The 15,855-nt window shown below is 40.3% G+C and overlaps 1 protein-coding gene across 1 annotated transcript in view; it reads right to left on the bottom strand.

The window, feature by feature from the left end:
• Window positions 1-9,554: 9,554 nt before the first annotated feature.
• The window catches only part of LOC146617403 (dihydropyrimidinase-related protein 5-like), a 28,472-nt gene continuing 22,171 nt past the window's right edge, over window positions 9,555-15,855 (bottom strand). The window contains exons 3-12 of the mRNA XM_085373007.1: window positions 13,205-13,384; window positions 13,054-13,122; window positions 12,555-12,599; window positions 12,396-12,471; window positions 12,148-12,304; window positions 11,867-12,008; window positions 10,964-11,106; window positions 10,645-10,852; window positions 9,732-9,909; window positions 9,555-9,640 (exon numbers count right to left, since the gene is read on the bottom strand). Coding sequence (XP_085229133.1) covers window positions 9,555-9,640; window positions 9,732-9,909; window positions 10,645-10,852; window positions 10,964-11,106; window positions 11,867-12,008; window positions 12,148-12,304; window positions 12,396-12,471; window positions 12,555-12,599; window positions 13,054-13,122; window positions 13,205-13,384 — 1,284 coding nt within the window. The remainder of the gene's footprint in view (window positions 9,641-9,731; window positions 9,910-10,644; window positions 10,853-10,963; window positions 11,107-11,866; window positions 12,009-12,147; window positions 12,305-12,395; window positions 12,472-12,554; window positions 12,600-13,053; window positions 13,123-13,204; window positions 13,385-15,855) is intronic.

Below are 15,855 nucleotides of genomic sequence, written 5' to 3'. Positions count from 1 at the left end.
TCTGATAGTGATTAAAAACTTGACACAAACACATACAGTGCAGTTGATGAAGCTGGTGCACAACTACATTTTTTCAGCTTCATTATAATGTTCAGATATTAGCTGTAGCTACATCAGTTCTTATAAGTGCATTCAGGTGTAGAATAAAAAAGATTACATGATTACATAACCCAGACCATGGGGTTGATTGTCACATTTCTCTCTTTGTGTTTGAGACCATACCATGCAATTAGTAACTGCGTTGCAGAAAAAAATAGCTCTACTATTTCATAGAGACATGTAAAAACTTTGCATTGCATTTTGAATCCACTACCTTAAAAGAGCTCAAAGCTACAGCCAAAAATGTCAGGAATGTTACAACTATCCCCGGTCTCCCCTACTTCAAGGGTAGTTTTCCATCTAAAAATCTCTGTTTTCTGCATTATCCGCTTGCTTATTACCCACCAGTCTACTGTTATGTACAGCCCTGTCGGCCTCTGTTTTGTTGTTGTTATCTTTTTTTTAAATTTTAAATTTTTACTGACTTACAATAAGAAAGACTCATTTCTGCTGTTCAATACTGAAGAAATTTAAACTTTTTAAAATCATGTGAAATTGCAAAATGCTTAGCTGTGTCTCTAATTAAGATTCTGTAACTTTGATGCACTTCACTTCAGCAGCATCAGGTAATGTTCATATGTTGATTCATGGTTTTCTTCCGTATTTGTTCTATTGCAGAATATTTTTAAAGGTGATTATCTGCTATAAAAAGCCAGGCCAGGAAAATCTCCTTCGTGCTTTTTTGTGTTTTATGCTCAGTTAATTTGACAAAAAGGCATCTGCTGTGACGCATACACCTCTGATAGTCTCACAAGTGTCAGCTTTCTTAGATATAACAATATGGATATGTACTGATAAATGATCAGAATTATAATATTTCTGACTGTCTGAGGGAAAAGTTCCCCGATTCAAATTGAATCGAACCATGTGAATTGGAATTGAGCCGATTCTAGAAATCAGTGACAATACCCAGCCCTAGTTTTAAATCCTTTATTGCCAGTTTACAGACCATGAATGGAGTTCAGAGAAAACAAAAACAAAACAAAACTACAGAGAAAAAGAAACCACAGTTTAGCTGAAACCTAACAAAAATAACTTTTACAAACCCAAGTATGCCAACACCAGAAAAACAGAAAATAAAAATTCACTCATTTACAAACTATTTGTGTTAATGGGTTAAATAGTGAAAAAACAAAACAAAACAAAAAAACATGAGTCATAGCATGAACAAGGAGACACTCACAAAGTGAATGTCATAACCTAAGCTAACATCAAAATGCTCAGCAAACCATAACTCAAACATACATCCTAGCAAAAGCAACTTGAAAACCAAGGTGTGTGTGGTCAGCAATGGATGGTACATAGGCGTCAGTCCTATTATTGAGAGAGCACTAATGAAAGAACAAAATTACCCACCTCCCCTGAGACATTTACAGAACATTACCTGATCATATCAAAGCAGTTTTTTATTTTATTTTCTTGCGGATGTCTGACCAGGAAATATGCTCGTTCTGTATTACAACTTCTAAAAATTGGATGTGAAAAAATTGATTCACATTCAAGTGCAGTGTTGATCTGAGGAGTTGATGAATATCAATTACCTCCTGGATAAATTTGGCCACCTTGTTTTGTTTTATCCAGTGACTCAGGGCTTGTGATTCATTTCTCCACATATTCTGTAACTCCTCATGGGTATAAGCTGAATGATGTATTATGAAGTAACTGCCTTCCATAACAACTGAAGATATGATTAAAAAGGTGTTTCAGGTCATTTGTATAAACAGAGAACAGGAAGTAAGCCAGGCAACTTCCTTGTGGAAGCCCACAGTCTAACTTTCTCCAGTGAGAAGGGCAGCTGTTGTAGTACACTTTCTGTCTTCTGTCAGAGAGAAAGCTTTTCATCATAGTAACAGCCTCTTGTGAGAAGTTATTCGATTTTAAATTGTCAATCAGCATTTCAGGACTGATTGTGTCAAGGAAGGAATTTAATCCTTCTTTGATTTCTTGAATTCTTTGAGCTCCTTCTGCACCATTGTTAGGTTCTGTAGGCAAGTCTTGTGTCATTTCGTGAAGAGTTTTTTGATGCTGAGCAAACAGATTATTGTTAGTAAAGTGCTTCCTCATCTGCTCCACCAGAATTTTCTCCAGGATCTGACTTAAAACAGGAAGGACATGTTTTGGCCTGAAATCATCGTTTCTGCTCTGTGAAGCTAGTAATATTTTGGAATTCTTCCACTGAGATGGAAACACACCATGGATGATGCTCCTGTTCAGAATGTGGCATATGGGAGCAGAGATGTACGGAGCAGCAATTTTTAGCAGTCTAGCATCTATTTCATCTGTACCAGGAGTCACAGACTGTGTGAGTGACTGTAACAAAACCATAACTTTGTTATCGTCTATTGGCACAAATTTAAGCCCAGATTCACTCGACCCCGACAAAAGTGGGTCTTCATCACTAACATGCTGAGATTCATCCTTATAATACCGAAACTCATTAAATATGTTTGCTGGAACCTCTGGTACCTCAGATTCAGGGGGAAAATGATTGTTCTTCATGTGTTGGAACCTTTTAGAAATTTGTTTTCGTAAGGCTCTTATAACTCGTTGTAGTTGTTTTCTTTCTTTATTTTCTTGTACATCAGTTTTACTCCTCTTTACTTCATCTCTTTCCAGTATTAAATCTATTATGTCTTCATCCCACCACCACGGTTCAGGATGATCCTCAGTTGTAATCTTTGGAGCATGCCTGTTTGCTATTCGGATAAAGATTTCATTAAACATTAAACTCATCACATGTTAGATGAATGTGTTTTATTTTATTATAATTCTTTCTTGTTTGTCTGAACAAATACGTGTGTGTGAGTATATCTACACATATATTTGTATTCGTAAATGAAAATACATGTAGATGAGTATATATTGTTTTTTTTATTGTTTGTTTTATTATGTCTGAAATAAATAAAGAGAAAAGAAAAAAAAGAAAAGAAAAAAACTTGGATAAAGCATTCTCAGGGTCAAGGTCCTCTGTTACCTCATTCCATTATTCTGCATCAATATCCCTAATGAAACTGTGAATGGTTATTCTTTGGGGTACTTTTCTTTCATTTACAACAACCATAACAAGATTATGATCACTACAGCCTGTGACAATTGAGTATAGAGGGTAACAAAGCTCTGGAATATTTGTGTAGATGTGATCAATACAGTTCTCTTCTCTGGTAGCACAGTTTACAATCTGTTCTAGACCACATCTCTCACAAAACAACTCAATATTTTTTTTTTCACCTTTTGCTAACCAATTCTTGTTAAAGTCGCCCAGCAAGAAAATGTCTTTTTCTGTTCGGTCTCTCTCTGATATCTCCATGCCTTCAAGATACTTAAAATCAGATTTTTTTGATATATAACAACATCCTATTAAAACTGGTTTGGTATGTGGCAGGTAAATGTCAGCCCAGATAATTTCTATATTAGACAGATTTGAGAAAACGTGTCTCTTAACTGGAATGTGATCTTGAACATAGAGAGCTACACCACCTCGATACCAGTTACTATTATTATGTTTTCTATCGCATCTGTACAACTTGTAATTATCTATTTTTAGTTCAGAGTCTTTAATTCTTGTGCCTAAATGAGTTTCAGTGAGAGCTAGCACGTGTATTTTATAAAGTGTTAAAAAGAGGTGAATGTCGGGAATCTTATTTCTAAGGCTGCATACATTCAGATGAGCTATACGCAAGTTTTTAGTTCGGGGATCTAAATCAGCCATGGCCGTGTTCCTCCGCTGTTGTCAGGCCTGATTATCAGTTGTCCACTTCTGGTCAACGCTCAGTGTGCAACACAAACACAGCACAGTTATTACAAAAATGCACTGAAACATTGTTAGATGAATGCTCAGATAAATCATCATGTAAGATCCGGAGAACCCAGATGATCAAATATATATTAACTCATTGTTGTCAAAAGTCAGAGGTTTATATACACTTATCATGAGCATGAATGTCATGGAGAGTTCCCTGGACACCAAAGTTAATATAGTTAACTAAAACTAAAGTAAAATCTAAAACTTGATGTGAAAATTATTATTATTAGTATTTGTTAGTCTGGTAAAAAAAACAAAATCCAATAATATAATATAATATAATATAATATAATATAATATAATATAATATAATATAATATAATATAATATAATTAATGAGGAATTGACGAACATGAAAAAATTGAAAATATAAAACTATCATAACGCTGCTGGACACCATCCTTTGTCTCATCAGGAGTGTGCCCTAATGTCTGCTACAGGTGTTCTTTTGATTTGTCACCCTGGTTTAAGTTTGTTCTGAGTCAAACTAGTGGCTCATTTTATAATCTGACTGACAGTAAACTCACCTGAAGGTTGTGTTGATGTTCAGAGACTCTAACTTGATGCTTGTCTTTTAGCTCTGGAGCTTCTGTGGGTTCGATTTACCTGGAGGGTAGAAAATATTCTGGTTATTTGGATTCACATGTGGTGTACTCATGTATACAAGTTAAAAGTCCTATATGATGAAAATATCCACTCTGCTGCTTTGTCACAGGGGAGAGTCATTCAGAGGTAGTGGTGATTCTTGTAAAGAGCCAAAAAACAAACAAACAAACAAACAAACAAAAAAAAACCCAACCCACTTATTTGCCATTTAACTGAGGTTTAAATAAAATATGGAATCATAGACTTCTGATGGTTTACTGTATATGTAAATATCATTTAGCAAGAGCTAAGCTGGAATGGAACAAAGAAAAGCTTATGGTCTCTTTTGGTGCTCCGAAAAACTTTGTTGTTAGCCCATAACAGTGCAATGAATGCTGTAGAAAAAGTTTAAAGTGCAATTTGCCATGTGTGTCTTTTTGATGAATTTGTTTTTAAAGCATACTTTTTAATTGTCACATCAAAAACTGAGCAGCTGGAATCAATGGCAAGACAACGAATCATTTAAATGTTTAAACAAGCTATTGAAGCACATGAACAGTTGATGGATGGGTGGTTGCTTGGTTGCCCTTCAGAGGCTGGAAAGCATGAAGGACTTGGATAAAAAGTCAATTTGTGAAAACAGAAGAGTGACACCAAATGTAAACAATGCCAGAAAGACTACAGCATACAATTAAAGTATCAAACTTTGAAATATACAAACTTATTATTTATTAAGAAGAGTGCAGTCAACAATAAGGAGTACTAAATTAACACTGTGCGAGTGATAAGGAGAATCATGTAACCTGAGAGTAGACATGAGCCTCAGTGAATCATATGATGTTCAATGCACTGTTTTACATTAAGAAATAAATTAAATTCTGTTTTAGAATAAATTGTTCCTTCGGTTTCTTGTTATAATGATGACAGAACGATCCAAAGAGGGTGTGTGTCTGACAAGCTTCGAGAACATGGAGTATGACACAGCATTACTCAGTGTTACGCGCAGATTCATGGCACAAAACTAAACTCTGAATTTATCCAAATAACTTTTTCTTCTTCATTCATCCAATCAGTGACCAAGCTACATAAAAAAATAAATGACATTTTATTAGACAGATTTAATGGCCCAAAAGCCCCAGAAGCTGTTCATAACAACATGTAGGGTATCAAGCTTTACAAAAGGGATACTGATGCCTTTGATACCTTCGATACTCTACTCACGATGAAGCTCTTACTCCAACAACAACATGATTCTCATTTCAGGACTTTTACTTCTATAAATGCTCTCACACTGACTTATTACAATCCTACACTTTCAAAAATTCTACTAATAAAACAAATGTTTTGATAGGTCTGACTCACCAGTTGAATGAACTTCACCTAAAAATGGCACAAAGGAGATCGGGCGTCCTGGCTCAGGTGCGTCTGTGTTGTATCTAACTGAACTACAGGGCATCTTTATATATCAGCTGATGATGTCAAGATGGCAGAATGTAGTTTATCAGGTTTACCTACACTGATATGAAAAAAACCTTCGAAATGGAAAAGTGTGTCTGACGTTTGAGCTTTAAAAGACACAAGAAGCTTGGAGAACATGGTGATGCAGCATTACTTCAACACTAAGAATCAGAGTACTTCCAAGTCAAAAACAGTAAATTTACCCAGAAATAAAAACAAATATTTTGCCTTTTCATGAGCCTTCACCAGTTGAACAAATGTTATCTAAAATGGGACGTTAATGTTCAGGTGAGTCTGTGTTGTATCTGACTCTAATGTCAGTGCTGTTACCATGGCAGTATACAATTCAGACAGACATACGGATAAAACAAACGAAAAAATAATAAAATGGTTTTGTTGTACCCGTCACAGTAGGCGTCTGTAGAAAACACCCACCAAGCAGACAGCCATGGACGTTTTCATGGATAAGTCTGGTTGGACAGCCATGGCCTTTATATTTCACAATGTTACAAACACTTAAATTTCAACAATTAAATAATTTTACCACTGAGCATGACACACAACCAACATGTATTCAGACATTAAGGCTAGAAGCGAAAAGTGAAAGTATATAAACTTGTCTTTTTATTGACGTTTGGTTGTGAGATGAATGTGATCAGACAGCCACACAACGGGTAGATTAACTAGTATTACTGGATGCCATTTCTACGTATCTCCAGTGTTTCTGTTCCAGTGTGTTGCATGCTGACCCCATCAGTTATTGTTCACACATACTTGGATGGCACTGTGCTGCAGCAGTTAGTAAGAAGGGTGTAGATACAAATCTGCTGCTCACTGGAGGATTTTTCAGGAAGTTATGAGGAAAATTCTTCTTTTCTGGGTGAGGATTCCTGTCACATGTTATGTCACAGCAGGTAGAACTAAAAGACTAAATATAGACCCATACTTTGACTCTGTGTGCACTTGAAGACAATCTGCCTTGAGCTCTGTCCTCTGAAGCACATTTGTGGTTATTGAAGTAACTTCAGGTCCATTTATGGCAGTACATCACCGTGGTAATTTATACTGCACATCTGGAGGAGACAGTGCTCCAGTTAAGAGATCAATAAGTTGAGATCAACAACTCCTAAAACATTCACATAAAAAACAACACATGACCCAGATTTGTCCTTTTTTCTCACTTTATTCTTTTGCTGTTATTCTTGTGGTAAGAAACAAGCAGCCACTTACAGATTCAACACGTTCACTTCCCAACACAATGAAAATCTACAAACACGCACAGCCACTGAGCCGCCACAGCGCCTTCAGGACAACAAAACCATCCAACAGTAAAACAACGCCGTCGTCGTAGGTAATTGTAGAAAAACAGCACCAGTTTGTGTGAAGCTGCGGTGATCGGAGGGAGCTTCACTCCTCCTCCTCACCTGTTCATGTGGTGCTCTTCATGCATGGGTGTCGGTGTGGCACAGGTGATTCACGTTGGCACATTTGAACAGGAATAGAAAAACAAACATCCTAAATATATAGAGTGCACGGACAACAAGACGTGATCATGTATAAATATAATACTGGTAGGCAGGAATGAGAGGATCAGTAGTGGTTTATCGTCAGCCTGTGCAGCTCAATCGTCCTGCTCTGTGGAGACTCACTGCTCTGGAAACATCTCGCTGTATGTTCCTACAGCTGGTCCACGACGTGCCTCTCAGTCTCAGCAACACTCTTTGATTTCTACTCACTCTGAGGTCTCAGTTATTTGGTGTGTGTTCAGACTGCAGTGTGAAAAGTGTGCAAAGGCTCGTTAGTATGCACAGAAAATATTCAGTGAGCTGACACACAACATAATCCAAAATGTGCCCTTTACTTGTTTGCCTCAAAGAGTCACAACAGTAGCTTTTCTTGTACCTGACGTTTCTCACTAAGAAGCTGCCCTTACTATCATTTTTCCTGCTATTAACGTATCCTTTATTATTACTGTGTATTACAGGTCGTCTGTGCTGGAGCTCACGGTCTAATAAAAAGAGAAAGTCAGAGTCAGAGCCACAGAGAGCATCCTGCTGCTCTAACAGAGCCTTAAATGCTTGAAAATAGACTCAAGTTTGAGTCATGTTCAGACGCTGGTTTAATCATTTATTTGAACCTGCGACCCAGAGAGCAATAAGAGTCGCAGAAAGGCTGTAGGATGTACTGACGGACTCATGTTTACGGGACATAAATAGAGAGTAATTGCAGCTTTGTAAGTCAAGAGTCACGTCCTGGAGTAAACGAGTATTTTTAAGTTTTCTCCACACCTTCATGTTCTGTGTTTAACCCTCAAGCGACTGAGACGTTTCAGTGACTGAATCACCGGACTGGACTCGGCCACTATTAAAAAAACCTTTGAATAACCTGTATGATCAAGTCATGATCATATATTTTATTAAAGAGAGCTTTTTGTTAATAGTGGATCTATTTGTGTTTATCATGCCTCTACTGTTTCTGCCATGTATGAGATATTACTTTACATCACAGGTTCACAGGGAGAAAAAAAGGGATGTTGGGTCAGATTCCCTGGGCAGCTGGAGCCTTTCTGTGTGGTTTGCATGTTCTCCCTGTGCCTGTGTGGGCTTCCTCCCACAGTCAAAGACATGGATGTTACATTAATTGATGATTTTTAAATCAAAGCCTTTAATGTTAAAAAATATCATTATCCTCAGCGCACCCATTTCTGTAAAAAAAATATATAAATAAAAAGTTGGAAGGAAACATTTTCATAATTAAAAAATACAACAAGGTCACACATAAATGACTCCACTCAGTCACTTGAAGGTTAAATAACATGTTTTTGTTCCCTTCATGCACTCTGTGAGCTCTACAGACACCCCTGAGACGAGGACAGTGGACCAGGTTTGGGGCCAAAGTTATAATCCCAGCTAAGCTCACAGGCTGAGTTCTTCAATAACTGCGGGTGAGGTGGGAATGTTTCTGGGACATGTGACCGAGTCAGAGGCAGTGAGAGCGCGGGGATGTTCAGAGAGTGTATCTTTACGAGGACACGGTGTTTGAAGCAGTTGGATTTCATCACCACACGGCGCAGTTCATCAAAAACAAAAACACTGTTTGAGGAACCCACGATGCAGCGAGACGCCGAGTGGGCGGTGTAACCACAAACAGGACCCACACACATCTTCTTGAGCCTAAAACTATGGTGTCTACAGTGTACGTCTGTGTGTGTGAGAGAGACGGGGGTGTAATAGATACAGTTTTAAATAATTCGGTCGACATCACTTCAGTTCTAACCATCAAAAACTGTACTGGTTTTGACATTTCACAGTTTACGATACAGGCAGGGTGATAATGAGCGGACTTTATCAGAGTTAGTATGATCAGCTCGATTTTGGCAGAACAATTTAAATCCAGAGACAGCCCTTCGATCAGAGCAGTCGCTCCAATTAAGACACAGATTAGAATCTCTGATCATCGGCGTTTCGTCACCAATCACAGACGCGTGCTTGAAATTTTTTTGCCATCTTTACTTTTTATCCTGTGATTGAAAATCAGTGCAGTTTTTCTGGTTGTTCAGAAATGTACAAAAAAACGGCGGCTCGGACGGATGAAGCTCCAACACCAGCGGTTACCAGATACCACTGGAGCGGCCGCCGGGAGGGGCCAGGATCCGAGCCGAGGACCTCTTCGGGATGTGGTCGTCGACCTGAGACCCTGAAAGGAAAAACACGTACGGACTATTAAATTTGATCGAGGACTTCGGTGTAACGTCACCATAATCAAGGACGATTTTATTAGAGCTCACCTGAGAGGCTGAAAGAGGACTCGTGAAGGTCTCGGATTCCGGAGTGCACTCGACCGCAGGCTTTGTTGGGCGTCTCTCCATCTATGGGGCCCAAACCGAGTTCCTTCTTCATGGTGTTCGCAACCTTGGCCACATCACCAGAGTACGGATCCCTGTCCACCCCTTTGTAAGCCTGAGTCTGAAACACGATGAGGTGAGAGGTAAGATTAGGATGTTTAGCCATTTTAAACCTAATAATAACAGCCAGTTGAGCTGCTGCTGTAAGATTGATACTGATTAATATTTGTTACATGTAAGTAACCAAGTTAAATTCCACTGAAGAAACACAAAACTAAAACAAGGTGTAAAAAAAACTGGAATTAAAATAAAAGCTAGACTAGAAAAAATAAAAAGATCTTGTGCACTCACAAAAATCATTAAAATGAAATAAAAACAAAAACTAAAAGGCACAAGTACTTTTATTTGTACTAAAACATGTGTCCTGAAACTATAAATGAACATACTCACTCTGTAAACTACCTGAAACTGAACTGAACTGTAAATATAAGTTCTTATAAAAACAGTTTCTGTACTTTTGTGACGAGTTTTTTAAATAAATTGAGATAAAAAGGTCTAAAAGCAAACAGAGTAGAGAGGCTGGGATGGGGGGCTTTCACAGACAGGGGCAGCAGCAGGAAAACACACTGCTGGCTTCCACAGGGAGCATTAAATCCTTTATATGGGCTGTCAGATCGGTGGAGTCAGTCACATCATGATGGGAGTGTTTGTGGCAGGTTTGCTGTCAGCTGACACAGCAGAGCTCAGCCTGGATCTTGCTGTCCTGCCCTGGAGTTTTAATTATCAGTGGAAACACTCACAACACAAAGAGGCAGGTTTGGAATCAGTGTTAATAACGTGATGACAGTGAACGCACCTTTTCCCTCTGCACCATCTTCTTGTAGAGGTAGTCGGGGAAAGTACGCTGCGGGTAGAACTTTCCGGACCCCTCGGCGCACATGAACACGCCGTTCTCACACACCAAACGCCCCCGGCTGATGGTGACCAGAGGGACGCCGTGGCAACGCATCCCTTCGTACAGGTTGAAGTCTCCGCCCTGCACCTGAGTGCTCACAGAGATTGTCCTGCACACACACACACACACACACACACACAGAAAGTGATGGATGTGTGTCCCTATGCTTCGGGCTGAGTCCAGTAATAAAGGCGATTCCTGTTTATTTACAGCTGTGTACCTTGTTGCATCTGGATCCCAGACCACCACGTCAGCATCAGCCCCGGGGATGATGCGGCCTTTGCGCGGGTACAGGTTGTAGATCTTTGCAGCGTTGGAGCTCGTCACCGCCACAAAACGATTCTCATCCATTTTCCCTGTAACCTTAAAAATACAGAAAGCCCCTCCGATCATACAAAACATCTTTATTTCTGTTGCTACTGTGGTAGACCATGATGTCATTCAGCTGCTTCCCCAGAGAGAATCTCATCCTAGTATTGGACAAACTCCAACTCCAGGTCTTAGATGGTGCTCTGGAGATCAGCTGAGAGCTGCATGGCCACTCTAGCTAGAGCAGAAGATCTATTTCATGTGCTGGTAAAGTGGTCTTTCTCATAGAGGCTTCAGAGCAGAACATGGACATCCATCACCAGCTGCAGTTCAAGATGGTGCAGTATGAGGTTATTCACTGGAGAAATACTTAATTTTTATTGCAAATAGCTGGAAATAAAACTGAGCAATCTCTCAGACTGTTGAGTTTGTGGAGTAGAGGAAATATCTTGGCACAGTAACTGATACAAGCTTTGAGCCTCATGTGGATGCTAATGGTAGAAGATATCGCCAGTGCTTGTCATATTATGATAAGCTTCAAACTTTTCATTAAGTTTTATAAACAGAAACAAAACTTAACGAGAAAGTTTTATTTCTGTTTAACTGGTTCAATCCTCACTTTCTCATTTGTTGACTGTTGACTGAACTTCAAAAACAAATACAGACTGAAAATAAAGTCAAAGTGTGCAGAAAACTAAGACTTACCAACATGGTGTCAAAACAGAACTTCCACATCCACTGGTTGTGGATGATAAATTGTGTGGTTCATGGTTGATCTCAGGTTTTTATGTGTGCGTTTGACGTGTGTACGTACCACTCCTCTCTCCCAAATGACGCTCATCCTGTCCTGGACTCCAGGCACTCCATGAGGGATCTTGGTGAAGTCCTCTTTGCCCAAAGCTCTCTGCTTGGTGCTGAACGGACGGTGCTCTGATGCCACCACGCTCAGATTGTCACTGAAACAGGAAACAGGATATCCACGTTTAGTTTAGAGGAGCGTTTTTATCCACGGCACCTTTGCCGGTCACTGAGCTGCTGTTGCGATCAGTTTACTCGAAGCAGTACAGCATGCTGATGTGAGTGCAGCACACATACTTGCCCAGCAGGCCCATGAGGTAGCTGGGTGTGTTTGGGTCGAGGCGGAGCGGAGGGATGATGACATGGGCGGCGGCATGAGCCCAATCCTGGTGGTAATACTGCATCCCATTCAACACTGCGTGAGCAACTGTAGTCTCCCCGTGGACCACCTTACCTGAAATTATAAAAAGTGAAGAAAAGTCAGCTTTCATCCTCTCCATCGTCACGGTGACTGTTAGTTTGTCTTCATCGGGCAGTAAGCTCACCCTGCATCTTAGCAGCAGCGATCATATCACCAGCAGACATACTGGACACATTTACCAGGTAGATTGGGCAGCGAGCCTGTGGTCACACAAAAGATTTTAATCAGTCCTTTAATTACTTATCAATAACTGCACACAGACTGGATATTAAAATGTTTTTACCCTGTTGGCGATGGTGATGGCTCTGTGAGTGGCCTCAGACTCCAGCTGCAGACAAGAAGACAGAGTAAAATCACAAAATAACAACTTTAATAAATAAACATTTTAATATTTATTGCAAATATCTTACAAAAAAAAAGTTCAAGGCCACAATGATTACTTGTTTGTTTTACATCTATAGGAAAGATCCCTAAACATACCTTCCTAATATTCAAAATTAGGTTTTATCAGCATTTCAAGGGAACATCAAGGAAAAAAGTTTTATTTTCCACTGTTATGTTTTAGACTTTTATCAGTGCTTTTTCACACATCAGCCACATTCACATAGTCCCATATTAGTCTAATATCACGCCCGCTCACACTCTAATGGATGTGTTGGGCGTAAGTCCAAGTGTTCAGTGCCACTGTAGACTGCAGGAGCAGATTGATCCTCTGACCTTTAGATTAGGATACGACCGCTACCTCCTGAAACCCCCCACCCCTCTGTCCACTGCATATTTACCTCCTCTGGTCGACTGATCTCTATTCCCTCCGGCCCACTGATGCCCAAATCCAGAGCCTCTTTGGCATCCTAACAACACAAACACATTCATTTTAAAACAGGTTTGTGATTTCACTTTGACGTCAAAGGAAAAAAAAAATTGTCTTTGCACCTCGGCCACCAGCTCTCCGTTTTCAGCGTGGACTCGGGCAATGGCACCGATGTCCTTACAGGTCTGCAGAGTCTGGTAGAGCTCTGAATCCCGCAGCATCATCATGTCTTTGTAGGCCATGAACATCTGGAAGGAGTTCACTCCATGTTCCCTCACCAGGGTGTCCATCTCATTACGCACCTAAGGACGATTCAGAGGTCTCAGGGTGAGCAGTCATGTTTCTGGATTACAGTTCAGTGCTTGCAAAGCTTCAGCTTATACAGTGGGGCAAAAAAGTATTTAGTCAGCCATCGATTGTGCAAGTTCCCCCACCTAAAATGATGACAGAGGTCAGTAATTTGCACCAGAGGTACACTTCAACTGTGAGAGACAGAATGTGAAAAAAAAAATCCATGAATCCACATGGTAGGATTTGTAAAGAATTTATTCGTAAATCAGGGTGGAAAATAAGTATTTGGTCAATAACAAAAATACAACTCAATACTTTGTAACATAACCTTTGTTGGCAATAACAGAGGTCAAACGTTTACTATAGGTCTTTACCAGGTTTGCACACACAGTAGCTGGTATTTTGGCCCATTCCTCCATGCAGATCTTCTCGAGAGCAGTGATGTTTTGGGGCTGTCGCCAAGCAGCACGGACTTTCAACTCCCGCCACAGATTTTCTGTGGGGTTGAGGTCTGGAGACTGGCTAGGCCACTCCAGGACTTTCAAATGCTTCTTACGGAGCCACTCCTTTGTTGCCCGGGCGGTGTGTTTTGGATCATTGTCATGTTGGAAGACCGAGCCTCGTTTCATCTTCAAAGTTCTCACTGATGGAAGGAGGTTTTGGCTCAAAATCTCACGATACATGGCCCCATTCATTCTGTCCTTAACACGGATTAGTCGTCCTGTCCCCTTGGCAGAAAAACAGCCCCATAGCATGATGTTTCCACCCCCATGCTTCACAGTAGGTATGGTGTTCTTGGGATGCAACTCAGTATTCTTCTTCCTCCAAACACGACGAGTTGAGTTTATACCAAAAAGTTCTACTTTGGTTTCATCTGACCACATGACATTCTCCCAATCCTCTGCTGTATCATCCATGTGCTCTCTGGCAAACTTCAGACGGGCCTGGACATGCACTGGCTTCAGCAGCGGAACACGTCTGGCACTGCGGGATTTGATTCCCTGCCGTTGTAGTGTGTTACTGATGGTGACCTTTGTTACTTTGGTCCCAGCTCTCTGCAGGTCATTCACCAGGTCCCCCCGTGTGGTTCTGGGATCTTTGCTCACCGTTCTCATGATCATTTTGACCCCACGGGATGAGATCTTGCGTGGAGCCCCAGATCGAGGGAGATTATCAGTGGTCTTGTATGTCTTCCATTTTCTGATGATTGCTCCCACAGTTGATTTTTTCACACCAAGCTGCTTGCCTATTGTAGATTCACTCTTCCCAGTCTGGTGCAGGTCTACAATACTTTTCCTGGTGTCCTTCGAAAGCTCTTTGGTCTTGGCCATGGCGGAGTTTGGAGTCTGACTGTTTGAGGCTGTGGACAGGTGTCTTTTATACAGATGATGAGTTCAAACAGGTGCCATTCATACAGGTAACGAGTGGGGGACAGAGAAGCTTCTCACAGAAGACGTTACAGGTCTGTGAGAGCCAGAGATTTTCCTTGTTTGAGGTGACCAAATACTTATTTTCCACCCTGATTTACGAATAAATTCTTTACAAATCCTACCATGTGAATTCATGGATTTTTTTTTCACATTCTGTCTCTCACAGTTGAAGTGTACCTCTGGTGCAAATTACTGACCTCTGTCATCATTTTAAGTGGGGGAACTTGCACAATCGGTGGCTGACTAAATACTTTTTTGCCCCACTGTATATGTAAAGGCAGCTAGTGCATCGGGCATTGGGAATGTGAGCATGGAGTAAAAGAGAAACTCTGTGTGTGTGTGTGTGTGTGTGTGTGTGTGTGTGTGTGTGTGTGTGTGTGTGTGTGTGTGTGTGTTTGTTTTGTGGGGCATGAAATGAGCTTGGAAACCTGCCACAATGAGATCACACTGCCTTTACACTGGTGACTATAACATCCCCGCTGAGAAGAATCCATTTCATTCATTCAAACAGCAGTAAAAGGAAACTAGACAGTTTAGTGTTTAAAATGCTGAACTGTGCTGCGGTGAATGGGCCATAAAGGTCACGTCATAGTCATGATGGAGTATTGATGAAAGGAGCAAAACTACTTCCTTCCATAATGATTAATCTACTTTTACAGCTCATGACAGTTTGAGTATTTTTTATCATTATTATTATTATTCTCTCCTGTTATTGTTTCTCTCTGCAGTGTTTCCTTGTCTGTGGACCCGGCCTCTGTGTCTTTGTTTCCTTTTCTCTGACACCTTGTTTAGTGTTAATCAGGATTTATACATTTGGATTAATTTATGCTGTAGATCATCCACTGTATGGTAAAGCCCTCTGAAAAAGCTATGCTGTAACATCACTTCCACTAGAACTGCAACCACACATCGTGCTGATGCAGCACTTTAGTGACTAGCTCAATTTCTCCTACATATTTTCAGCTACCTCTGTCATCATTGTCCAAATCAATTCAAAGAGAGAAACTTTCTGCCAACTATTCTTTGGGTGATGATGGTTTTGGACACTAGGA

The sequence above is a fragment of the Diplotaxodon limnothrissa genome, linkage group LG15 (assembly GCF_057381915.1).
Source record: "Diplotaxodon limnothrissa isolate DT_005_m linkage group LG15, D_limnothrissa_male_GT1.1, whole genome shotgun sequence".
Taxonomy (NCBI): Eukaryota; Metazoa; Chordata; class Actinopteri; order Cichliformes; family Cichlidae; genus Diplotaxodon; species Diplotaxodon limnothrissa.
This window is presented reverse-complemented; position numbering and strand designations above follow the sequence as displayed.